Raw genomic sequence first — 26549 nt, 5'->3', positions numbered from 1 at the left:
CTGCTGAAATGCACCACTGTGCTGACATCCACTGTTTGACCTCCATCAGTATTCAAAAGTGCTGATGAATGTCCGTGGGGGCCCTTTTTTCCACATGGAGGAATTCAGCTCCACCCTTCGCTCCCCCCACGCTTCCATGTCAGGCGCCATTCTGTCCCAGTGCCCCTCTGCTGCCATCTGTCACACAGCAACAACACTGTGGGCCCACATCGTTGTAATGCCAATAGGAGGCATTACTTTTGGAGCAGCTCTCTTATGTTAGAAGTAGTTTTGGTAAAATGCTCCTGACTTGAGTGGATCAGGTTACTTCTGAATGTCCTTCCAACTTTTTCTTTTTTTTAATGGATTTATCAGAATGGATTTATCAGGGTAGCAACTTTGAACCAGAAAAAAAAAATTCATGATACTTTCTTTCTATTTATTTTTTTTTCACGTTTGTTGAAGGGGAAAAGACTTCTGCAAAGCAAGACACAGTGTGAGCGTTATGTGTACAATGCCATTTCTGAGGGCTTCTTTTATGTTTCATAAATACTTCGTGTTTATCTTTCTTTTTACTTGCAAAAAATGTCAACAATACTAATTAAGTAAAGAATTGCTGTAAAAATATACTATTAAAAAATGATATTAAAATCAATTACTGTTTTGTCTTGAGACTAGAAGCAATTTCTGTATGAGTAAAAACAGATTTTTGATACATTTAGATGCAGTAATTAAAATACAAACTGACAAGTCAAGGTAAGAAATCAGTTTCTTAATTGCTATATTTGAAGTCAAAATGTGTGTTTATAGCACACTTGTGTACATGGAAGAGTCCTATTTCTGTTGTTTCTTCTAAAACTGTTTTGTGAACTGTCTTAACTGCTTCACATATTTTTGATTATTCAGATGCTGTGGTTGTTTTTAATGTTTCTTTTTTTTCCTTATATTTTTTTAATACTAGTATCCACCTTTAACCTCTCCAGTTCCTGAATTCCTTAAAACTCCTCCCACAATCGAACACGTTACACGTTCCACTGCTACAGCCACCATGACCACAAGTACTGTGACTGCAGCAAAGCCTGGGCCAACATTAGTAAAGGTAGGTATCTGAAACAGTGGCATCTGAAGTCAGTTCTTAATCTGATTTGTTTTTCTGTGGCTACATTCAGTGCAGGAATACATTAATAATGTTGCAGTATCTGTAACCAACAACAACTGCTTACAGTGTTCAGAACATACTTTGCTGTTGACTGAAGGCTTTGGTACACCGAGCTCAATGTGAACACTTGTAAGGGCTGGCTGATTATTTCAAGAGGTTCTTATGGTGTACTTGAATAAAGTACTGAAGCAGAGTGATGCAGTACATTGTTACTGAATTTTTTTAGAATACATAAAGAAATAATATTAGATTTTTGCAATATGGATTTTCTTTTCTCTACTAAAGAAATTGATTTTCTAATCTAGCTTTATGTGGGAAGTAATTTAATAGGAACGGAGGCAATGCATTCATAATCTACCTACAGCCAAACTAGTGAGCAGCATTCCTCCTTTTTCACAAATATTTTTGTAGCTCGTTTATTGTATGAGAATAAAGCAGTGAAGTTACTGTATCCTTACATTTGAAGATCAGAAAACTGAGTGCACTCAGTTGTCTTCTACACTGCCTTGTCCAGCAGCACGGAAGACTTTTGCAGTACAGTGTGAGAAAAGTTTGTGTTGGAAAACATCTGAAACGTTTCAGCTCTGTAGTGATTTCATATATTTAGACTTCTACCTAACTACATGAAAATAATTTTCAGAGGATGACCTCTAATAGTAAATTTCTAGTATAAAATTTGGCTATATCTAGCAAATTTTGTACCAACTTACCTCACAGAACCTTAATGACAAATTCAGATATTCCCCCCAAACCTGTAGTACTTGTGCATGGCTCAGCACAGGATTTCTGCTTTGATGCTTTCTGTATGACTAGGTAACTGCCTTCAACTTTCCCCTCAAAATAATTTCGAAGATCTTGTAAAGGAAGAGCATTTTACCATATGTACAGATATTGCAGATAAAAGCGGTGCTGAAAGCTCCATTAGAGTAATCCTGGACTTGATAGGATGGTCTGTGATTTTAATCTAGATCTGTGAGTACTTCTGACCTGTAGGTGTTTACAGACGGTGTTTAAGTTATTATCTTTCACATGTATGAAGTGTGACTTTGATCTTCGCTCCTTCAGAAGAATGTCTCTTTATAATGGCAGGTGATGGCTAGCGGAATCCTTTAGCTTCATTTGTGCCACGTACTAACAAAATATTCACAAACTATAATTTCTGATGGCCCCTTTTCGTGCGCAAGTATAAAACAGTTCTAGTATGTTACTTTTTCAAGGACGACGACCAGTCATTTGGAGTGGGATTGCAGGGACAACTGTATTCAGCAGCTCTCTTTGCAGTCAATACACTGATGTGTACTTTATCTTTGTATCTTGCATAACTGCTCATAAATGCAATGTCTTTTATAGCTGTTTCAATGTTTTCCATCCGTAATTAGCAAAGCCACCCAAAGAACCCAAATGATAAGCATCGGAGTAAGAAATGTAAGGAACCTAAACCAAGGGTGAAAAAATTGAAGTATCATCAATATATTCCACCTGATCAGAAAGGTGAGAAGAACGAGCCACAGATGGACTCAAACTATGCTCGTCTGCTACAACAGCAGCAACTGTTTTTGCAGCTGCAGATCCTGAGCCAACAGCAACAACACTACAACTACCAGACAATTCTGCCTGCACCGCTGAAGTATGTGAAGCTTTGTGTTTTCTAAGTGTCTTTTAGGAGCATATATGCATCAGTTGCAGACTTTGTGCCTTAGAAATGTTTTTCAGATGTTAGAGACACATGGAAACTGAGAAAACTTAAATGGCAACATGTGTTAGTGTGGGTATTATTTAACCTCAACAAAGTGATGAGACAGGTCTCAAAATACTTCTGAAGTCTGAAAAGCTTGTAACAAGTCCTATTTACTTTCAGTTTGACATGGAAATAGAATCTTCTACCTGTCAGATGCGTTTTTTCCAATCAGAGGCATATATGAAACTCAAAGCATGTGTATGTGAAAGCAAGAATGTTTTGTCACCATTTGCACTCAAATATAATTGAGGTAGACAGCGCAGAAGAGAAACACGCAGACATCTTTACAGAGACGTGTGCTGTTCTGCTGCTCTGTTCTTTTACACCAGTTCAACTCCTGCCATTTTCAAGTTAAAAAAAAAGTCTTTTTAATTATGTAAAATGGGTATGTTTATACCCTCATCTCTAGTGCTTAGTGAACTCTTCAGCACTTCTAACAGTGAGAAGTGTACTTTGTTTTATAGATAGAGGCAGTCAGAAAAATAAGTCCTTATGAGGGTTGCCTGCAGCGTTCAGCAGAAAGAGGAGCCGGCTGACTGCAGAGTTTCATTCTCACCATCTAAAACCATCATTCTATTCCTAGAGGTGCTTACAGAGTAACGTGCCACAGTCACACAACCCTAAATTGAAGTGGCTTTCAACATTTGTTTTGTTGTCGTTGTTGTTTTTTAATGAGCTTTCACCAAGTTTTCTTTCCTCCACAAATGAGACTAGAAAAGTAAAAGGATACCATCTGTGGTTGTACTTATAATTACCATGTATCCTAACATTTAGACTAGAGCTGTTTCTGCTTGCTTACCCACGCTTCTTATGTTCTGTTTTCTGACATTTCAGAAATGTTTCTTCCTAAATCACTTGAATGAAATAAAGAGCTGATTTATGGTACCTAGTGTAAATGGTGGCATTTTAACATTTTTTAACAATTATTCTGAGATCATGATATGAGATTCTTCTTTATGAGAGTACCACTGACTCAAAGCACGTCATCATCCCTTTGGTCCTTACTGGATGTGGACATTGAACTTGCATGTAGGGTTGATACATAGATTTCACCATTATGGGGTTTTTTTCTGATATCAAACAGGACAGTAATTGACTGCCCCAGTTAATGATTAATTGGTATAAACTATTTCTGCATCTACAATACCCCAAAGGGATGACAATAATAAAAACTGTGAAGCACAAATATGTAAGCTTAATGACAAATAAAATATCAATATAGTATCCTCTGTATGTTTTCTTCTCTGTGCTGTTTTATTAAAAATTATTTTAATGTCACATATATAGTTGTAAAAAATCACTCTTCATTAAGTTTATAGAATCACGGCTTCTTGACTGAAAAGAATATAGAATATATGTATTATGTATTACATGTGTTGTATATTTAGCACTCACATTATTCTCCTCATTTTTCTCATCTCTTGAAGGCCACTGAGTGACAAACAGAATAACGGTGGGAACACACCACTAAGTGCTTTGAACAACAACACACCAACATCAGCTGCAAACGCAACAAGACAGAACAGTAATGTTCCTAGCCGGAAACCAGGACCTCTGCCTTCAAGTTTGGATGACTTGAAGGTAACAAAGAGAGATTTTTCCATTCCTAAACATCAGGAGAGTTCTTAAAATGCAAACAGTTACTATCAAAAATGAGTCTAAATATTCTTTACCAACAAAAAGCGTATTTTTCTTTTAACTGTTTAGTGTAGAGGTGAGGATTTTATACACGGCTCTTCTGGACTTAAAATATTTGTTTTGTCCTCACAAGCATATGTTATAACAGTGACATTTATTTCCTGAAGATTAGAAGAGGAAAAGAATTTCACACATTGTACAAGTACACAGTTTGGTACCTTTTTTAAACTGTGAGGTGTATTCACGTGGAATTTCCACCCTGACAGATTTTAACACTGGAACAGCAATTTCTTCATGATAATTTTAGTATTTCACTGAAGAAGTTTGGTTAAGGAAGAGAAATTATAACGTGCCCTAATAATTACTTATTTAGAGAGGTCTGAAGTCTGCACAGAAATAACACTGCTAAGGAGATTTCATCATCAGCGTTCAGCGCATCATCTGAAAACAAACACTAAATTTCATAAAAGCTACAAACTCTGGTCTAATGTGAATGTATGTCATATGATTCTTCCTTGAGAGGAACATTAACAGGAATTAATACTATCAAGGACCTAATGGAAATGAATCTGAAGAGGCTTATGGGGGTTTAGGTCAAGATACTTGTCAGTAGCAGCAACACAGGAACAAGACTCGAGCACAAGAGTGGGGACATCTAGTGGGCAGCTGATTTGTTTCTCTACCAAGGTGTTGGGTTTTTGATAGGTGAGTGTTTTTTGAACTTGAAAGAGGAAAAGATGTCTTTCTGAAGACAGGATTCTCAGGACAGTAATGTACTTGCATGTGTTAAAGCTAATTATTTCATACAAAATAAGTCTACAAGACACAATTCAAACTACAGCGTTTGAAATAACTTTTTGAAACTTTTAAGTTATGAACTGTCAATTTACTAAGACACTTCAGTTAATATCTGAAGTTTTGCTTTGTAGCAATTAAAGTTCTTCTCTTACTTTTTCTGCATAATGTATTCACACTGATGTGATAACATGAGCTCTACCTGCTGGTGATGTTTTCAACACCGAATCATCTACATTGGTTCTGATAAGAATTAAGAAAAGTGCTGTTGAAAATATTGAAATGTGACACTTGCTTAAGTCTGCCAGCGATACCAGAGGGGAATGGATTGGGGCAAGAGGAAGGGCTAATTATCTTTGTCAGGAGGACAGTTAGTTAGAATTGCTGCAGTTCTTAGAAATTTGCAGTGTGTGTGGATTCCCATGACTTCTTGTCATTAATCGTGAAGACTTACACTTGAAAATTCTACACCAGCAAAGTACCGAAGTACGATTGGATGGTTTGCACATTACCATAAACGCCAATACTGTTCCTTTTTAACTGATAATCTGCAGCACATAATTAATTTACACTCACCACATTTGCACTCTACTTTGTCAGTAAGCATACTGGAAGCTGAGGACACTTTTTTCAGCAAAAATTAGATCGATTTTGACTGCTTATACTTTTTATACTTGTGAAGGAAATCCAAATGGCACATAGCTGTAATTTTTCAATTGATAATTAGAAAAAGAGCCTTCTGTTTTTTGATGTGTCCATTGAACCATCTAAATTACCTGATAAATTTCTGATAAAACACACCTGTCTGTCTTGGTAACATAACAACGAGTTCAGCATGCCAGTAGTCAGAGCTTTTATTTGCACTGTTGCCACATTCTACAGCTTTTCTTCAGAAGATTTTACCCCACAATTGAAACTGTACTTTCAGTTTCAAATTTTTAGTAAGTATGAAAATTAATTGTAACTCCACAATTATTCAGCGGCAGCTGAACACTACAAAGTTTTTGGCCATTTAACCAGTGAAAGTAAGTTGCTGCTAATGGAAAGGTACTCATGGATTCTGCATGCTTGCATGCTCTTAGAACCCAGAGAAGTAAATAACCAGAGAATATGTTGAAAAATATTTTTTCATACTGAAATGTAATGAGGTAAAATATATATTTATTTTTTGTTTCAAATAAAATTATTTATTTCAAAAAAATAATAAATAAGGTGGGTTGTTTTTTTTTGTTTACTATCATACTTTACTTTATCTCAGGTAGCAGAGCTTAAAATGGAGTTGAAGTTGAGAGGATTACCTGTGTCTGGAACAAAAACAGATCTTATTGAGCGTCTGAAACCCTACCAAGATCTCAATAACAACGGAGTCACTACTTGCAGCTCTGCTACAGTCACTACTTCTACTGGAGCCACAGGTAACACAGGGGAAATGGCTGTGGCATTTCCTGTTGCAACACTAAATAAAACAGTGGCTAATACAATATCCAGCTTTCCTCTGGAAAAAACAGCTACTGGACCTGGCTGCAAAGCAATAAATACTGAGAACGTTAGCTCTCCCTTGCCTATATCTCCCTCCCCTTCAGAACAATCTAATCTAAGCACAGATGATACTGGTATGGCAGACACTTTCACAGAAATGATGACCATGGTGTCACCATCTCAGTTCTTAAGTACTTCGCCACTAAGAACAAATACAAGTGATGATAATCAGAATCGGAGCAGTGGAAAAATCTCAAGCATGGAATTTGATGTAGCGGAAAAGGACCGCAAGCTTCAAGAAAAAGAAAAACAGATTGAAGAGCTCAAAAGGAAACTGGAACAAGAGCAGAAACTTGTGGAAGTACTGAAAATGCAACTTGAGGTTGAAAAAAGGGGACAGCAGCAACAGTCTCAGACTTCTGGTAACTCAGCTGCTTTGGAACAGAAGCAATTCAGTGCTGCTGTCAAAGATGAAAATGCTCTTACTGACTGCTCAAGCACAAGTCAATCTGTATCTGTAGCTAGTCATCCTTTAGGACAACCAGTATACACCACTGGACAGAATCCAGTTGCCCAAAAGGCAGTTATCATCAAACAGGAGATACCTGTGGCCAAAGCTGACCCTCAGAGTGCGATTTCTCAATTTTATGTTAATCCACAGAGGCAACCACAAACTGCAGTTGTTGCCCAACCTCAAGCTTTACTGACAACACAAGGAACACAGCTGCTCCTTCCACTATCTATCCAGGGACCGAATTCTGCCACTTCGGTGCAGCTACCAGTTGGAAATATAAAGCTACAGGTATGGATGTTTCCATTTTTCACCATAAAAACACATGTCAATATTTGCTTAACTTAATGTAGATTAACAAATGTATTGCTTATAAGATTAACTGGTAAAAATTAGGCTTGTTTTTGCTTTAGAGAAAAGATCAGAAACTCATTAAGAGCCAACCTGCTTATACCTTCTAGGAGTTGTTTTCTTTGTGATCTTGGAAACAGTTTTGACTTCCCAGACTCTTTCTTGTGAACAGTAGTTGTTTTACTATGTATTCCTTCTGTGCACAGTTGTTTTAGGTATGTAGTATGAAATAACAAATTCCACCCCTGTAGCTCAAAAAAAAACCAACCAGACAAAACAAAACAAAACAAAACAAAAAAACCCAAAACCCACATCAGCCTAAAACCCAGCATTTTATTTCAAGGCATACCTGCTTTAAAAATACATATTCAAACTTCATTGTGTTCTGGTGGCTTATTACATTTAAAAATATGAACACTAGGTTGCAGCACTCCAGAGGAGTTATAAAAAGAAACCATATTTATGCAAATGATATTTCCAGGCTGATAATAAGGTCATATCACTGAATTAATGCAGCATAAAGCAGAATAGGATATAAATGTAGAGTTGCAAGAGAAATCTGACCAGGTTGAATATCGTCTCGATCTGTGGTAGAATCAAACATACACTTCCCAGGGCACTGCTATTGCTTGCTAGCTGGATGAAGTCACCCACCACTCTCATGGTTACAAAGCCAGCAAAGCACTGTTTCAGTTCCAGCGTGTGCTTGATGTTGTGGCATATTATGGGTTTGGGCTTTGGTGCTAGTGTGTGTGCAGTCATATTTAGTAGCCCTTATGAGGACTGCTGTGAGGGGATTGGAGCCTACAATCTGCAGTGTAAGAGCTACGCTGGTAGCTACCCACGCACACAGATCTTTGTCTAAATTGTTCTGGAATCCTGATAGAATTCTGTGAAAACCTCAAGCAGCTTTTTCTGGTATTTCACTTCATTGATACTGCAGGAAGTTTTCTTAACTTCCAACTCAAACTATCTTTTTCTGGGGTTAGATGCAACTTATTAGTGTAAAAACTGCAGTGATATTCTTAAAACAGCTTTTTTTTACATGCTAGAAATCTTATCATGTTGCTACATCAGTTTTGTCTTCAAGGTTGCTAAAATCCAGTTTTTTTCATCTCTTCCTGGTCATGCTCTCTTTATCTTCTGCTATTTTCATTGCTCTCTATTGGGTCCTCTCTAGTTTGTGTTCACCATTCTTAAACTGCGGTGCCAAAATAAACGGCACTGTACAGCTGGAGCCTACCAGTACCAGAGAGAATAAAATTATTCTTTCCTGTTCACAGCTCACACTGATACCTCTTGGAATACATGCTATAGCTATTCTGTGTAACCTATGCAACAGATTTTTACATAGTGTAATTTACTGTGAGATACGAATAATGTAAATATTTTATCTTCATCTTTTAGGCTCAATCACAAGCTGGAATACAGACCCCATCACAAATACCTGCTCCTATTCCTTCCTCTGGCCCGGTCCAGACAGCAGCTAAGACGCATACTCCACAATCAAAACAAAACACCATCACGCAGCATGCACTTGGTCAGACCCAACAAATCAGAAAGGTTTGTGGATAGCAGTGAGCATTAAGAGATGTACTATCATGTATTCTAATTCTAGGCAGCAATTTCACAAGCTTTTGTCATATGTGTCATAATATACAGGTTCTTAACATCTCTGTACATCTTTGTATGGGATAAATGGGCTAGTAACTCATTCTCTTTCCAACATTTTAGTCCGTGCAGGACTATTTTTCAGCTGCAAATAAGCATGGAAGGCTAAAGACTGTTTTTTTTCTTAATGACTCTTATAACACACACTGCATTCTTTCTCATGCCTGGCACAAGTGGTATACCAGCTATTCCAGTCAATTTCTCCTGTTTGTCACCATCTCAAAATCAAAGATTCTTGTAGGCGTTTCTTCTTCAGAGAAAGCTTTTATGTATGGCTACAGATATTCATGCATTCCTGGGAGTTCCTTTCAGTGCCCCCACTTCCCTTGATTCATCCTTACTGATGAAGAAAGCTATAGACTCAAAACTCTGGGAACAGGAGTTCCAAAGAGACAAAACCATACCACACCTTGGGATAATTCTCTTACTGAGGAATGCAAGGAATGATACAGAGATCCTCTTCCTCTGTACACAAAACTGTCAGTTCTGAAATTTCTCATTCCAAAACAGATGTGCATCAGCACTGGATGCAGAACCCAGTCATGTTCACTCAGTGACTGATAACAGCACTAACCACTCACAAGAAAGGGCTTTCTTCTTTGAGCCTCATCCAGGAGCTAAGAGATTGGTTTTGCTTCTTTATCAGTGCTGTGTTCTCTAAGGTTCCAGTGACTTAGGAAAACAAGGTTTTCCAGTTTGCCCCACAGAAAGGATAATTTAGAAATAATTTCAAAATGAAAGGATAATTTTGGTAAGTTAGGTAACTGCCAATCTCTCTCTAGACAGCTCAGCAGTGTAAAGGGAAACATGACCAAATGAGCATCCTCACTCTCCAAATTGCCTGTTCAAGCTGTTTAACTTCATGGGCATCTACTGAAGCCAAAACTGCTGGGATTTGCTATGGGCTAATCTTGTTAATTGGATAGTCCCCATACAGAAATTTTCCAGTCATCCTTAGGCATGTACTCATGCCAGAAGTTTGCAGTTTGCTTCCTTATCTGTCAAGGGGTTCCAGAAATTATGGCAGGAGATAACCTTCACTCTACATGTGGCTGCCCTGGAGCTGAGCAGCCTGCTCTTATCCCAGCTGGTTTTTTCGCACATCTACTACCATCTTTTACATAAGAAAACTGCCAGTGCAATTACATTTCTTTTTTTAACATCAGAATGTAAAACGCTAATGCAGTACAATAGATCAGAACAGCCTTCATGCATTCAGCATTAGTTCTACCTGTCTCCTGTTTGCATTCATGAGCCTTATCTTTCAGCAGGCATATTGAGCCATTACAGCTAGTGAACTGTCAGTAACACTGTTTATTAATGCTTTTTAATGAAGTTAGCCTTCCTAATAATGATAATCTCCATTAATAGTTGTTTTCCAGAACTAGTTTCTCTTAAATCCTTCCAGACTTTCTCAGGGAGCTCAGATTTATATGCAAACCAGCTGATGATTGCATCTACTTTCTGCTACACACTTGAGGTGTCTCTTTGCATACCATCTCACAAATAGCCCTTGTTCTTCAATTCATTCATTATCAAGGAAACGTCTCCACAGCTGTTCAGCTTAGCTGTAGACAGCTGGAAAATACAGCAGTTTTCACACAGATGATCTGTATGGCTAACAAACTGCATTAATCCCTCTCACAGCAGACCACTTACGGTGTTAAAACTCTACTCCACAAACCTTATCCTAGCTTTATCTCTATCCCTTACCTATGATTTTCTCTCACTTTTGTCATTAAGGTATCTGTGTGATGCTGAATTAAAAAGAGCAGCCTTATGCACACAGATTGCCTCATACAAAAGGGCTGGAGGGCACGTCCTGTGGGCAGAGGTGACAGGTGAAACTCATTGGTCTCCGCAACTTCCAGAGGAGGGGAAGTGCAGAGAGAAGCACCGCTCTCCTCTCCCTGTGAACCTGTGATAGAACATGAGGGAACGGCACAGAGTGGCACCTGGGGAGGGTCAGACTGGAGAGAAGGAAAAATGCCCAGGCGTGAGGGTGGTCAGACACTGAGGCAGGTTTCCAAGAGGGAGAGGTGGTCGATGCCCCATGCTGTCAGTGTTCGAGAGGCACTTAGGTAATGCCAGAAATTAGGTCATTTTGTTGACTGCCCACTCGGTAGGGAGATTACACATACTGTATTAAACTCTTCCATACTCTTGAATGTATTTCAGAAAAATTCAATTATACAGTATTGTGCTTCTTGGAAAGTATTTCAGAAAAATTCAATTATACAGTATTGTGCTTCTTGGAAAGTTGCAAGGAAATGTCATATTTATCTGGAGTGAATGAAAGCATGTCAAAGAAACAGTTTCTATCAAAGTGTATTAGCTTTAGTTTTACAGATTAATCCACCAGAGCGAAAAACAGGTACAAGTAACATTCCCTTAACAGGAAATTTAAGCAAGTACTTAAAAAAAAACGCTTTAAACTTTTTAATGTCATTTAGCTAGTTGGAGTAATTTAAACACTGAAATATTAAGACTGATATCTTAAACCTTTACAGGTTTTTCCACCTACCACATCAACTACAGTGTTTTCCTATCAGACTGCACCAGTTACAACACCTTCACAATCTTTTATTAACAAAACATCAAACTCTAACATTCGCAGTGGTAATAATCAGACTCCCTCTGTGCAGAATGGACCTGTTACTCCTAATAAGGTAAGAATAGCCCAACAGTACTCCATAAAGTTCTCTTTTATTTTATTGTTCTTAAATAACAGGTGGCTATATTGCAATTTACTCAAGAAAGAAGTGCATTAGTGTATATTTGTGTGAGAAAAGCTTGATTTTATTCCTCTGGTTGTACTATTGTAAATGCATAGGTTGGTATGACAGAACAAGATAATCTGTGGACCTTAATACATGAAATTGAAATGTGTTGTTTAGTCATTATTTTGTTATTTCACACAGCCTGGCTCCCCATCTCAAGCCCAGTCTTATATTGTTCAGCAGTCGCTCTTCAACAGCACAGCATCCAAGACAAAAGACCCCCCCCGTTATGAAGAGGCCATAAAACAGACCCGCAGTATTCAGACATCTCACCGTGAGGTAGTTATTTGTACTTGTTCAGTCCCTGAAAGACATTCTACACTTTTTAGAACTATAAAAGTCATTGCTTAGAGTAGTTTTTCTTTGGTGTTAAGATTTTCTAATGTACTCCATTAATATTTCCTAAATGCAGGACTCCTCTTGTTCCTTTTGATTAAATTAACAGACACATAACTAGATTCACCAGCTGGTGAAACATACAGGTGGGATAATGCTGCTGTTACTGCTTAACAATAACTGCAGTTGTTTCAGACTGAAAGTGTGTTGATTCTTTCCAAAGTGAGGAAACTTGAGGAAAACGTGTGCATTTATGTGCATATAGGCAAACATATATATACTTGAGCACGCGTTTCTTTGAAAGGAGGCTCTGTTTGGTGAGCTTGGTGATTAATCCAGCAGGCTGTATTGTTCATTTATCATATGTTCTTCATAGTGGAAGGAAGTTGTAAAGAAATCTAATGAACACTTCTAACTTCATTTGTTCTAGAACCATTCCAAAAGAGACAACTCTGACTTAGCATTGAGTGCTGTCTTTGTGGAGGGAAGCACTCAGAAGCACGGGTATCTAACTGCATTTCTTATGTTCTTGGCGTGTCTAAGACATGCTCACAATGAAGGCACCTATGACATCAGACATACTAGAGTGCCATTCCCCCTGGAGAAGCAGGTGTGGCAATCTTAAACAGCAATTAGATGCTTAGGTGCTTTAAGTTCTTTACTATGAGAGCGGTGAGGTGCTGTGGATGCCCCGTCCCTGGAGGTGTTCAAGGCCAGGTTGGATGGGGCCCTGGGCAGCCTGGTCTGGTATTAAATGTGGAGGTTGGTGGCCCTGCCTGTGGCAGGGGGTTGGAGATTCGTGATCCTTGAGGTCCCTTCCAATCCTGGCCATTCTGTGATTCTGTGCTTGCCTTCAGGAAGTTGAATCCCACCCTAATTCTTGAAAAAGATGTTTTGTGTAAACATGGAAACTTTGTTGTATTATTTATCCCCCCACATCTTCCTCTGACTTCTCCATGTATTTCCCTCATCTCAGTGGTTAGAATGTGTCATCAATGTCCAACTAATGGTAAAATAAAATGAAGATATATTGAACATATCAGGTGTTCTGTATATAGGTTTTACTTGTTTTTTTTCTTCCAACAATTGTTAAAGAAACCCAGGGCTCTAAATTGTTTGGGCTTCTCAAGTTCCATTACCCTGGTAATTGAACTAAGCTTGATAAGTGACCACATCACTACCAGCCAGCAGCGCTGTCCCCCCGCTGGCCCTTTTTCAGATCCCACATTTCCTGAAGACAAGCTGCTTTCATTCTGGAGTATAACCAATGTTTTAAAACACAGCTTTGGTTCTGAGACCTTCAAACAAGTCTCTACTTTGCCTAAGCTTGAGAGTGTCTATGGGACTTTGTCTGTCTTTTGCTTAAGGTTCAGGCATTCAGGAGATGAGTGTTTAAAACAGGTAAACAAAGAGTTAATTAACACTTATCTCTCCACTCTTAAAAAGAAAAACATGAATCTACAACCAGTGGAAAAAAATATATGCACACATCTTGTGTGGTGACTATTCACAGGTTGTCTCTGAAAGAAAGCAGGGGGTACAGCCTTGTAGTCCAGCTGCTCTTCCAAGTATTTTCCTGCTGCAGGAGTATAGCTATTTTCCTTATCCCCACTTTTCCATAATCTCTCTCTTTCTTTTCATATTTTTTTCCCAATACTTGGGACTCAAACCAATGGGACAGATTATAGATGTCTCTCCAAACTCTTATTTTCTAGACAGACAATTTCATATGAAGAATTTTAACCCTGATCATAGGTTAGTACCTTGCTACTGTTCAGAGCAGCAAGGATCTCAGTCAGCTTAGGAGTGTAACACTGCGTGAAAAAGAATAACACTTTTCTCATGTATCACAGATTTCCAGCGCACACAGCCAGCAGATGGATGATCTTTTTGACATTCTCATCAAAAGTGGAGGTAAGCCAAGAAGGAGCTGATGTGAGAATTAAAGCTGGTAATAAAAACAACATTGTAATCAAAGAAAGAATTCTTCTAAGGATAGGAAGTATCTAATCTGGATGAAGCTAGTACTTCTGAAGGTATGTGTTAATTACATTTTAGAGAAAACAATCCCCAAAACACAGTCCCTCAGTCGACCAGCTGTGCAACTTCTCTGCTTGTAAATTATCTCTGGTCATGGTCTGTCAGAAACATTGAAACATTCTGCACCTTATCTTATTTTTGGACTCCATTCACATAGAAGAAATTCTGGAATTTATTTGCTGTGTTTCCTTTTACTGTTGCTGTCAGTAATTTACATGGTCCTTCGGACAGACAGAGTAATTTTACATTTTAGAATCAGTTATAAAATTGTCCTAATGGCATTAATTGATCTCACAGACCAGTTCGTCAGGGGTGACATGGGAGTCAGCAGGCATGAACTGAAAATTGCTTCAGGTGCTCTTTCCTCAGGGAGGGAATGTGTTGGTTCCATAGTTATTCTAGTTATATATATATTCTAGTTATGTAAGAGTTATATGATATAAATGAAACTATTTCTAAAACTATAAACTATATGTTAAACTATAAAGACTAAACATATATAAAACTATAAATTATAAATTGTGAAGGAGGTAAAGCTGAGATCTAGAAAACTGTTCCTTTTCATTTTGATAAAATTATTCTTATAACTGGAGTATTATTGAAAGCAGAACTCTGGAATTTAACATTTTTTGTTGTTCACAGACTATCTGACACACTTAGTCTGATGTATGTCTTACTCCATTGAAGTTCATTGTAGGCACATCTTCAGAGTGAGTGGGCAAAAAAGGTACTTGTAAGCCTGAAGACATGTCACTGTCTTTTCTGAATTCGTGTTTGTTGTTTGTTTTGTTTTACTGTTGTTAATGCAGAGATTTCCCTTCCAATAAAGGAAGAACCATCTCCCATTTCTAAAATGAGACCAGTAACAGCCAACATCACTACAATGCCAGTAAATACAGTGATATCCCGCCCACCACCACAGATCCAAATGGCCCCTCCTCCTGTGTCCTTGGAACCAACAACCAGCTTGTCTATAAGTCTGGAAAACCAACTTGAAGCCCTCCTGGATGGAACTTTACCTTCAGGTAATGAAATTCCTCAATTGACAAGCGGTAACGAGGACAGAGAGTCGTTTTCTTTAATTGAAGACCTCCAGAATGATCTGCTTAATCACTCCAGCATTTTAGATCACTCCCATTCACCCATGGAAACGTCTGACCCCCAGTTTACCACTAATAGTTCTTGTCTATCTCTTGACCTTCCTGACACAAATTTAGACAATATGGAATGGCTGGACATTACAATGCCCAGCTCCTCATCTGGACTCACTCCTCTCAACTCTGCTGCCCCCAGCGTGTTCTCCACTGACTTCCTAGACACACAGGACCTACAGTTGCACTGGGATTAAGCTGTAGCCAATAAGAAAATGACCTGGAAATCTCTTTTTACTGTAGAGATCCTATTACACTATTCTGATTGCAGTTAAAATAAATTACAATAGAAATGTCTGTAAGAACAAATGCTTGAAGGTAATTCCTTATTGATGTCCTAGTTTACGACAGTGAATTACTCCATGCTCATGCCATTAATGCAGATCAGGGCTCTCTGAAAGCTGTATTTCACAAGTCAAGAAAGGATGATTGTACTTAGTGTTTCAAAGCACGACAAGGGAAATGCATCCCAAATATATAAGAAGGAAGTTATGTCTCTGATTTTTTAATGCTTACATGAACAACACAGCATGGCTCATCTTAGAGAAGAAAACATAGGAGAGATTTCAACTGTCTGTATTGACACAGCGAGCAAATGTTGTTTGAGGGAGGTTGAGATATCACTGCACTTCATTGTTCCTGTGGATAGCCTGAGCCAGGTTCAAATTGAATTGTGAGGGCAAAGGCAAGTAGAAACACTGGCTGGTTCAGTGAAATTTCATAAATCTAGACTTTTAATTTGTTTGAGTTGTTTTTATATTTTGGTTTTGTGGCTTTTAAAACTCTTCCCCATTCTTTGATCATGAGGGAAGAATTTAACTGCATCCAAAGGGATATTAAGCGTAACTGCAAGAAATCCACTGTAGCTAGGCCAAGTAATACTGAGAACACTGAATTTTCTATTAAATGCTCTGGATTTAATAGCTCGGTTTTAATGTGTATATCAGACAGTTATTTGTATACTCTTTTAAACTTTGTATAGATTATTTTTGTGAACAGAGGGGAACAGTGCTCTGAAGTAATTACAGTAATGAAAATAGTATCTTAATTTGTCATTGAGGATATTTTTAGTTCAGTGAACACAGTATCAAAGCATCTTAGAACATTTTGAGGAAGCAGCAAAGTTTAAATGAGCTGTTATGCTCTATGATCCTGCAAACATCTACGCAGGAGCAGTGCCAGTGCCCCAGCAAAAGGTGTTTGTAGGATCGAGTTGCAGGGGACAATACTGACAGGACAGTGATCACTTCCTGAAAAATACTGTCAGCTCTTGAACAACTCCGTCTGCCACTGCACGACATCAGGGAATCTAAACAGGCTCAGCAGGAATTCCAAACAGTACACACAGAAAATTATAAAAGGCAAACGATCAGGATATACTGTTGTGTGGTGAGGACAGATAGCAGAATTAAACTCTTGCTGCACAATGCAGCACGTGAAAAGTTTTAAAGCCATGAGTTGTTTCTCAGAGCCTGTTATGTACAGTCAGGAAAAGCAAACAACAAAATGCTACAGCATTAAGGAAGATACTCAGAAATTCTACAGTAGTGTTTCCCATGATAGCTGTTAAATGTTGTTATGGAGGAGGCAGGCTGATAAACAAAATTGGAATTTTTCCACATAAGTGTGTTTCTAAATTACAACAAAAGAAAGCAGCCCCTTCTTTCTTGAACAGTGAAAAGGTGATATGTTTTCTAGTCTGAGAACTGATCTTATTTCAGAATTCCTTCCTCCGCCAACCTTCAAAAACAAAATTTGTTGGAACTAAATTAAAAATGGTGTGAAGCTTAAGTAGCAAAACAGAAAGTACCCATTCACCACTTAGCAACTTGAATCATGTTTGAAAATTTAAGGAAATAATCATGTCAATATCAAATCAAATACTCTTGTCATAAAATGTTGTAGAATTATCTGTAAATTCCACGTTTCCAGATATCAAGTGCAGAATTCCATTGGCTTCAGGTGAAATACTGGATTATATTATTGATTTGGGGTTTAAACTGGCATCATATCAGCTATCAGCACTTTAGATCATTATCTACTTTCAGTAGTTTTACAGGTCAGGGTTTACTTAATCTGAAATCAAGAACAGAAGAACTGTCTATCAACATGTTCACAACAGAAGCTGAAAGACTATTCTTTATTCTTTCTTGCTGTGCCTCCTGTACTCGAGCACAACGTCGTGTGTGGACTGTCTGCCTTAAATGTTGATGCTCTACGACTCTTTTAAATAACACTGAGAACATTCAGTTTTTGCATTCCTTTTCATCGTATTACCTTGGGAGCTGATACTCTGAGATACAAAGTGCCCTCAGCTGTTACTGGAACAAGAATTAAGACTCCTGGTCTGACAGGAACAACTTTGAATGGAATTTATGTAGTCCTACAGTACCGTCAGCGTAGTGTGCGCTACATCACACACTGAACCACAAACACGTGGTTACAATTACCCCTTCTGACCCTGCCTTCTGATTAAATAAGAGGCAAGTGAATTAATTGTTAGAGAATAAATTAACCTAGAACGACTGTACTGTCATTTTGATATGCATGTAAATATGCTTAAACTGGCAAAGTCATCTTGCTACAAAACTATCCTCATTGGCAGTGTAGAATGTTAATTACTCCATAGGAATCTATGTGCAGAAATAAAACCAAACAGCTGAGATGTGTTGTCTGCAGTACAGTATGGCTTTCTGCTCTAAAAGTCTATTTGGGGAAAAAAATAAAAAGAAAAAAAAAGTTAAGGGATCACTTTAGTTTTCAAAGTGCAGATATTCTGGTGTGGGGGATGCGTGATTACTTTTTTTGTACATTTGAGGGTTATCTGTATTAAACCTTATATATGATGGATTGCTACAGCCCTTGTACTGAAATGTGATTTAGATTTGCCACCGTTACTTACACAGTTATGGCAGAAATAGATTTTGCTTAGATTTGTGCGTGTGCATGTTTTGCATTGTCATTTTTCTTACACAGATACAACACATCTTAGAGATTTAGTCATGACTGCGCAGACTGCCCAGAACTGAATGTTTCTCATCAGAACAGTTGCAGAGGAAAGCCCTGGCAGTAGATCTGCCAGACAGTGGCTGCAATATGCTGACAGAACATCCTACTACAGCCACGTTACTGAATTCTGACAGAGTAATTAGGAATACCGTGTAAGAGTGTGAAATTCAGAAGCTGGTGTTCACAATTCTAGACACGGAAGGAGCTCAGGTGTTTTACAGGGCTGGTATTAATCAAGAGGAGTCACATCCTGCATGTAGTAACCGGTATTTGTTCATGCACTTGTGGTGCCATGCAGCATTATGTAAGACAAGTAAGTTTACAGGCAAATTTTATTCAGTGTTACAAACAGTTAGCAAGTCATTGTCATAAACTTAGCAGCTGTATCTTTAAAAAAAACATCCGTTTGTTCAGCTGCTCTTTACAGAATTGTAGCTTCTAATCCAGTAATGAGAGCCTTGCAAAACCAGCCCATTAAAAAGCTGAGGCAACATTAGAAGCAATCACAGTTTAATAGAGACATTTCTTTTCAAGGCAACTCTAAATTGACTAGCAGGAGTTATCTTCAAGGAAGCAAATAATCAAAGCAGATGTTTCAATATTAGACTTCCCTGTTACGTAATCTTAAACATTCTGATGCCTGAAAAGCATAGGCACCATAGTTGGAAACCAGGCACAAGCTGCTGAACTGTTCTCAAGGCAGAGAAAATGCAGTCAAAGAATATAATTAACTGGAAGGACATTATGTAATGAAAACACAGTAAAGCTCACTGATGTATACAGTCATTTGGATGGCATCTTCAGTGTATTATAAGTTTAAAGCAAATTACATTAAAACTGGAAAAAAATATTCTTCCACTTATATCTACTGAATATTTTGTTAAATTTTTTTTGTTGTGGCCTATTAAATTGCTTTCTGATGATTTCTAGGCCATAATAGAGGTTTTCTTTTGAGAGAGACATGGAACTGAGTTGCACATAGTATATATGTGGCCAAGAGCATCCTTTAAAATCTGAACCTGAAATAATCTCAAGTATTCCTTCTATTGTGATGAATAACATGCAGAAAAGAGACACCTGTGTCATTCTGTAGTGTCTGAATATATAGACTTTTAGGTTCAGAATGCATAAATATATATGTAGAATTCTAGCCAAAAAAAAAGCTATTCAAGCTCTGAGAGTGAAATCTCAGTAAAAAGCAGGGAATGGTTAACAACTATACAATCACACTATTTTTATAAAAAGTACAGCTCAGATATTCAAAAACAGCCTCAAATAAATTATAGTAATATAAAAATGTAAAAAGGAACCAAAGCATTGCCATTTGTATTGCCAAAGAAGGCACTTTGTACTTTGAAGCACAGGAAAGTAAATCCCCAAAAGAACCACCCATACTTTTTTAAAATTAAGGATGTAGATATTTTCAAAGCAGATTTTGATGTTTAAGAGGACAGATTTGTTTTGTTGATTGAGAAATTTGTATTAGTAGCACAGGCTTTTTTCCAGATATTTCTTCCACAGTGCTGCTTGCAGTAGAAATGACGCTAACCTCGTAGGTGTTGCTCTTCTTATTTTCATAGCCATTACTGTGTCTTAGCATCTCATTTCGTGAAAAGAAGAAGATGGACACCTCTTCCTAGGGCCCTCTTCATTTAAGCACTACTTTACTAAATGCAAATTATGGCAATCAGGGCGTCAGTTTATGTTTTGCCTTTCTATAAGAAACCATGATGCCTTTGTATTTGTTGTTTGCAGTCCTAAAATCAATTCCATACGTTTGAATGCCATATGTTTTGCACATTGTACTGTATATATATTAAGGCATATTGTATTTTTATATGTGTAGTACATTTATCAGATTTTTTGTACATAGTGGCAATATTGTAGCTACTGAGGAAATGTTTGATATTTCAGCATTTTTGCTAAGTGTCTCAAATAAAAAAAAAAGGAAAACAGTTAAATTCTTTGCTTTTACTTATTAAAAATGAGAAATGCATTTAATAACAAGCTAAAATTCTGGATTGTATGAATCAGAAATATTTGGGCAACGTTATCAAGTACCTTTCCTGCAAAAAGGAACAAGAATGATACAAGGGCTTAGACAAACTCCAAAAGAATGGTGGTTTTTCTTCAGAATCAGAGAGAACAGAACATGTTTAACAATGAAGAACTCTTGAACTCCCAACGTTTCGGTTTACTGGGTTTTGTTAGTTTAATTCCTTTGCTTCTATTCTTGTCTCAAGAAATTGAGAACCCTGACATAGGTACTCTGATGTATAGAGACACTGGACTACCTTAGTATCAGCCAGAACAAAAGCATGGTGCAGCATTTTCCTTTGCTTTCAGTAAGGTACTTCTGTCATAAAAAGAGAAGCCGGAGGTACTGCAGGAGTTCTGATCTGTGCAGCAGGCACAGAGGCACATGATGCTCTTCAATAGAACCGAAACAGAGCAGCTTCAGAAGAATTAAAACAATTGCAAACAATTACCTTGCATATGGCTCATGAGCCCTGCAGACCTTACTTCACAACAAGATCTTTTTTCCATTACGTGCAGCTAACGTTCACCATACCCCAAAACTCATCTGCCTCCTGGTTCATTAAAGAACAAGTTGGACAAATCTATCCTATTTATTCTTGATTTTCCTAAGTTCTTTGAAAGTTTTCAAGATGTGCTGGATTGCTGGGTTTCATATTTGCATTTTGTATTCTGCTCAGCTTGTTTTGAAGCAAACACCTGCATGCACTTCTTTGGGAGAAAGAACAACGAGCTGTTCAGTGTGCACAAGATTCTTTCTGTCATGAAGCTGCTTCATTTAAGTACTTACTATGATACTTTCTCACATGGAGGCAACCTCCATGCTTGATCACCAACCATTTCCTCATTAAAATCTGTGCGACGCTGATGACCTCAGAATTTGGAAAAGTGTTACAAAATCAAATTATTATTTAAGTACCCATAAAACTGAACAGTATGCCCTGTAAATTTGCTAAAATACTTTTTCTGTATGGATTTAATCCATTATAAAAGTCTGTAGGCTATATGTGCTATCAACTTACCTTCAGATACCATGCTTCAAACACAAACAGTGGAAAACCAGTGCAGCACTTTTTCACTATGCATTTGTACATTGCAGCATTTATAGTCACAGTGTATCAGTAATATATCTCTCATTGGGTCCCAACTTGCAATTCTGTGTTTTAATAATTTTACACAGACCTAAAAATAAACATGCACTCCTCCCTATGGGAATTGCTGAGTCTCTGCCCTAAGCAATAATTGAGCACCTGGGGAAGGACGCAGCCCTGGGAGCACAGGTGGCAGCAATTCCAAAAACCCGGTTCCAGCCCTCCCTGCCCTCATTAAAGGGCTGGCTGCCACAAGGGAAAGGTTTCTATCTGGAGATCCCTCCTTGTGGAGCGTTTTGTGAGCCCCAGGCCTTGGGACAGGTAAGCAAACCTTTGTTGAACTGGGTGGTGACCAGCAGCCTTTGTTGGTAATTCAGAACTGGTTCTCTGCTCTCACCTCCCCCTACACCCTCCAACTGTGTTCGCATTAACATGATTGGGTAAACACCAAGACGAGGCTGGATAAGGTTGAGATGATGCTGAATGAACTTTTCCACAAGCTATAAACCCTGGCTTTCAATAAAAACTCTACAAGTTAACTATGCTCTAAAAGCAGCTATCATGACATGCATCTTTATAAATGCTATGTACTCCTGCCTATTAGCTAACTGCTTGTTACACAACTGTTGCTAAGGAGTGTTGGATTTCTTAGAACATTTGCACCATCTCAAGTCAGGCTTCTCCTCGATAGCAGAGAAGTCCCTGTTTCTCCACCCCTGCAGTACACTCTGCAGCCCCACTAACAACTTTTTAAAAGAGAATCAAGGTAGCAAACTAGAGGAACACCTATCACCCACAGGGTTTGAGGTCTTTTTTTTCCTCTGCTTACCTCTAAACTACTTGATGATGAAGCTCCAGTCTCCTCTGCAGAACAAGGACTGCTGTTCCATTCTGCCATAGCACCACATCAATTCTGAGTCCCTCCAAGAAACCTGTGTTTAATTAAAAGTGAAGAGTGAATGTTCTCTCATAAAGCTAGGACAAAGTCTCAGCACCACTAACTGATGGCTGAGGAGCACACCAGCAGCCTCACAGCATCTTCACCAATACAGAATTTGTGTAATTGTGTAACTGTATGAATACGTATCTTATCAAGAGTTGGGAGGATTTTTAGGCAGGCCCAGTCTTGTACATTAAAACACAACAAAGACCTCTCCTAAGGCAGCAACAGCTCCAACTCATAAGAATGACACATAGGAAGGAAAAAAAAATGCCAATTTTCTCCTTTTGGCAAAGTCCCATTATCTTTTCAGTGCCAAAGTCTTGAAGACTTTCCTTTAGTAATTTGGGTAGTGTTTTAAAGCAGGTTCTGTCAGAAAAGCACACAACATAATGAAGACTTGGGATAAAGAATGAGGGTTTTTAGAAAGAGTTCAAACAAGGGCAATGACCACTGTAAAATACACTCTCAAAGACTTTTTTCCCTGTTCTAACAAGGTAGCCACAATTAAGGAAACGTGAGATGATGCTCATCACTGATGAGATTCTATATCAAAATGTTCAGAAATGCTGCAACAGCGTATTGAGAGAAACCCTTCCAAATATGTGTTACCACACAAACATGACCAGAAACCATTTCCAGGAGAAGCCTTCCAAAATTAATCAGAATATTCTCTACCGTAAAGATATCACTGACAGCCCAAGTAACTGACAACAGACTGTAGTAAGCAGCCAAGAACCCATCCTTTGCCAAGTAATTTCACCTTAATTCCTCATAGCTATAAACTGGAACACGAAAAATTTAGTCTAAAAAAGAAAAAAAAGTGAGTCAGATAGAAGTCATATAATATGGCAGCACGAGTGAGGAATCAGAAATCTGTGATCTGACAGATCAGAAGTGTGTACAAGTCCTCCCCATTAATCCCTGACGTGAGTGGGTCTGTCTCAGCAATCCCCTTTAAGGTAATTCTGATGACATCTCTAGGATGTCTTTTTCACAGTCCCCTGCCAAAGAGAATGAAGTGCCCAGGGAACCCAGGAGGTGAAGCACCAACGCAGGAACACCACGTCAGTGCTCTGCTCCCAAGGACTCTCTACTCATACAAACAGAGATCTCGCTAGGTTGCTTACAACCTGGCTTGGTCAAGGGTAAGAAATACATGGCCTGCATTTTGCACTAACTCCCCTCATAATTGCCAAGGTGCTCTCAGCAATGCTGTCACTCATTCTAGAATGAGACAGGAGGTGAAATCTATGCCTGTCTGTACATCCTGCCACTGTTGAAAGGCTGCCCACAACGGAGGGGTCCCAGAATAACATTTGGGATCCAGGTTAACCACATCGAGGACCAGTCCAGGCTCAACTCCTGCTTCACCTCTGTTCACCAGATTTCTGACCAGCTTTTCATCCCAGGTAAAAATGCAGCAACAGCACGGGCCATGCCCAAGGTTTTGGAAGCTCTACCATCCTGGCCATCTTTAAAGAAGCCATCTAAAGGAAAGACAGCAGGAACTAACAAATATCTCTTCTTAATCTATGCAGAAGCTCGTTATGATTTCAGCTTGAAGGTCCCATTTCCCTGCACATTTACAGAAGAATTTCAGCATTAGAAGTTGCTTTACAGTTTAATACTATTTCTGATGCCATCTGAATAAATTTTCAAGAATGCAGTGTATCTGATGTAACATACGTGAATTCCAGCTATCATTCAAGTATTCCTCTTGGCTTCCTCCTGCCACGAGATCACAACTCTGTCACAAAGTTAGGAAACACCAATAAATCAAACACAGACGGGAGCTGCTCAGGAACCGTGACAACAAATAGCAACCGGCAAATACAGCACATACAAGAAAATGTTCTAATAAGCCAGGAGACCAGAAACGGCAGACAACAGCCAAACACGATCTCTCCTTCCTCAGTAAAGATCACCGGTCCTGTCACAGAAGCAGCCGGCGCAAGGGCCGAGCGAGACGGACCGCGCTTCTCTCGGCGCAGCCCGGGGCTGCGGGGCGCCACGTGGGGCGAGCAGCAGCAGAGCGGGCGGACAGATAAACTGCAGCCGGAGCTGGGGCTGCTCAGGAACCCGCCGGGGCCGCAAAAACAGCCCGAGGCAGCTCCGGGACGGCCAACCACGGCTCCGTTCGGTTCAGACAAACCTCGCTGCAGGCAGAGCTCGTTCAGACCGCTCCGTCTGCAGAAATACCAGCACGCAGAGCCGTCCCGGAGGCGCTGACGCGTCTCTCGGTAACCAGCCTTTGTTCACGCAGCCGGCGGGCCGCCCCTCGGCACAGCGGCGCGAGGCCACATCGGATCAGCGCCCCGCGCCCCCCTGTCGCCTCAGCGACCCGCCCCGGCTCTTCGCCTCAGCGGCACCGGCCGCCTCAGGGTGGATCCCAGCACCGCGGCATCCCGCCCGGAGCGAAAAGAGCGCAGCTGAGGAACGCGGTTCTCTCCCCCGTCTCGCAGCACCGAGGCTTTACGCAGAACGAGCGCCGGGCGGCGGGACTGTGTTTTTACAACGCGAACGCCGTTGGGCATTTAACGTGTAATTACCGCAGTGTTTGCACTCCCGCTCCGTTTCTGGAAGGACACGCGTTTTCTTCCCGCTTTCTCTTCCTTCTCCCTGAGCTGTTCCTCTGTCCCAGGGAAGACCGCTGCAGTCACGGCTCTAAGCGCACGAGGGCGGCCTCTCAGCGGAGGAACGCCAGGCCGCGCATAGGCGGCACGCGCGCGGCTGGACGGCGCCGCCTGAGGGAGCAACGGCCGCGCGCGCGCCCGACGGCCGCAGGTGCTGACGCGCGCGCACGGCCAGGGCCGCGGAGCAGCGGGAGCGGCGCCAGCGATAGAAAGGCGTCGAGGGCGCCGTTAATGCGGGCGCGGTGGCCAAGTGGTAAGGCGTCGGTCTCGTAAACCGAAGATCACGGGTTCGAACCCCGTCCGTGCCTCGTGCGGGTCCGCGCCGGAAGGGATTTCTGTGGTGGTCCTTTTTAGGGGACGGCGGAACCGCCGAGACGGGACGAACCCGTCAGGATCGCTGCGGGTGGTCGGGCCGGCTGAGCCCGGGGCGCTGCGGGGGGTCGGGGCGCTCCCCGAGCGGCGGTAAGGGCGGCGCGGCTCACGCGCGCCTTCGTCCTCGCAGCGCCGTCTGGAATCGCGGCTGCGCGGCCGTGCGGAGAAACGGGCTGCGCTGCGGGGTTTGGTGTCAGCCCCGCGCTGAGGATGCCGTCGGTACCCGAGCTGCGTTCGGACTTGCCGAAGGGCGGTAACCGTTCATTTTGCCTTTGGCTTTTTTTTCTTTGAGCAGATCTACTGCCAGGAAAACGACCGGACCGTACGAACGACTCCCGTCCGTTGCACCGCCGGTCCCCACGAGGACACAAGGATGCTCCGGGGCGCTCCGCTCTACCCTGGGGAAGGAGGACGGAGAACGGGAAGCGGGAATTTGGGGAGGTTTCAGCACGCGCGGCGAGCGGGATCGCAGCCCGGGCCGCTCCGCGCTGCCGTCTGCCGGCTCGAACGTCTCCAGCCGAGGACACGAAGCGCGGGGCGGCCTCGGGGTTCTCAAAGCGAAACCGGAGAATCCGAGCGGAGGAGCCGCCCCGGCAGCGCTCGGGCTGTGCCGATTCCCCACGGAACCGCACGCGTCCGTAACGGGTTTGATTAAACGAGTTTATCCAATATGAAACAAAGCCGGAGCCCGTTGTTCTTGTTGCATTCGGAACGGGGGCGGAGGGCGCTTTGCCCGTCCCAGTGACACGGAGGAACGACGAGGAGTTCACGTGGCTGAGGGGAATTTAATTACGGGAGGTCCGCCTGTGGGAGTCACACGAATTGAAATCCATTAC

The 26549-nt window shown here is 40.5% G+C and overlaps 1 protein-coding gene, 1 long non-coding RNA gene and 1 other non-coding gene across 12 annotated transcripts in view; 2 read left to right on the top strand and 1 right to left on the bottom strand.

The window, feature by feature from the left end:
* The window catches only part of LOC128078861 (uncharacterized), a 45177-nt gene extending 19800 nt beyond the window's left edge, over positions 1-25377 (bottom strand). The window contains exons 1-2 of the long non-coding RNA XR_008205881.1: positions 25258-25377; positions 22595-22697 (exon numbers count right to left, since the gene is read on the bottom strand). This is a non-coding gene — a long non-coding RNA (uncharacterized LOC128078861). The remainder of the gene's footprint in view (positions 1-22594; positions 22698-25257) is intronic.
* Positions 1-26393, top strand: part of MRTFB (myocardin related transcription factor B) — a 309172-nt gene extending 282779 nt beyond the window's left edge. For 7 of the 10 annotated variants that reach the window (XM_052679447.1, XM_052679449.1, XM_052679443.1 and 4 more), the window contains 9 exons: positions 941-1078; positions 2518-2765; positions 4304-4457; positions 6568-7590; positions 9058-9213; positions 11832-11990; positions 12243-12380; positions 14291-14351; positions 15287-20592. In XM_052679447.1, coding sequence (XP_052535407.1) covers positions 941-1078; positions 2518-2765; positions 4304-4457; positions 6568-7590; positions 9058-9213; positions 11832-11990; positions 12243-12380; positions 14291-14351; positions 15287-15825 — 2616 coding nt within the window. In that variant the 3' untranslated portion in view covers positions 15826-20592. Of the gene's footprint in view, positions 1-940; positions 1079-2517; positions 2766-4303; positions 4458-6567; positions 7591-9057; positions 9214-11831; positions 11991-12242; positions 12381-12867; positions 14218-14290; positions 14352-15286; positions 20593-26008 lie in introns of those variants that run through there. The other 3 variants (XM_052679453.1, XM_052679451.1, XM_052679452.1) reach the window with 3 other exon arrangements.
* TRNAT-CGU (transfer RNA threonine (anticodon CGU)) lies at positions 25578-25649 on the top strand. Its single transcript has one exon. It is a non-coding gene; the product is annotated as a tRNA-Thr (tRNA).
* Positions 26394-26549: the final 156 nt, after the last annotated feature.

The sequence above is a fragment of the Tympanuchus pallidicinctus genome, unplaced genomic scaffold (assembly GCF_026119805.1).
Source record: "Tympanuchus pallidicinctus isolate F22 unplaced genomic scaffold, pur_lepc_1.0 scaffold18, whole genome shotgun sequence".
In the NCBI taxonomy this organism is placed as follows: Eukaryota; Metazoa; Chordata; class Aves; order Galliformes; family Phasianidae; genus Tympanuchus; species Tympanuchus pallidicinctus.
This window is presented reverse-complemented; position numbering and strand designations above follow the sequence as displayed.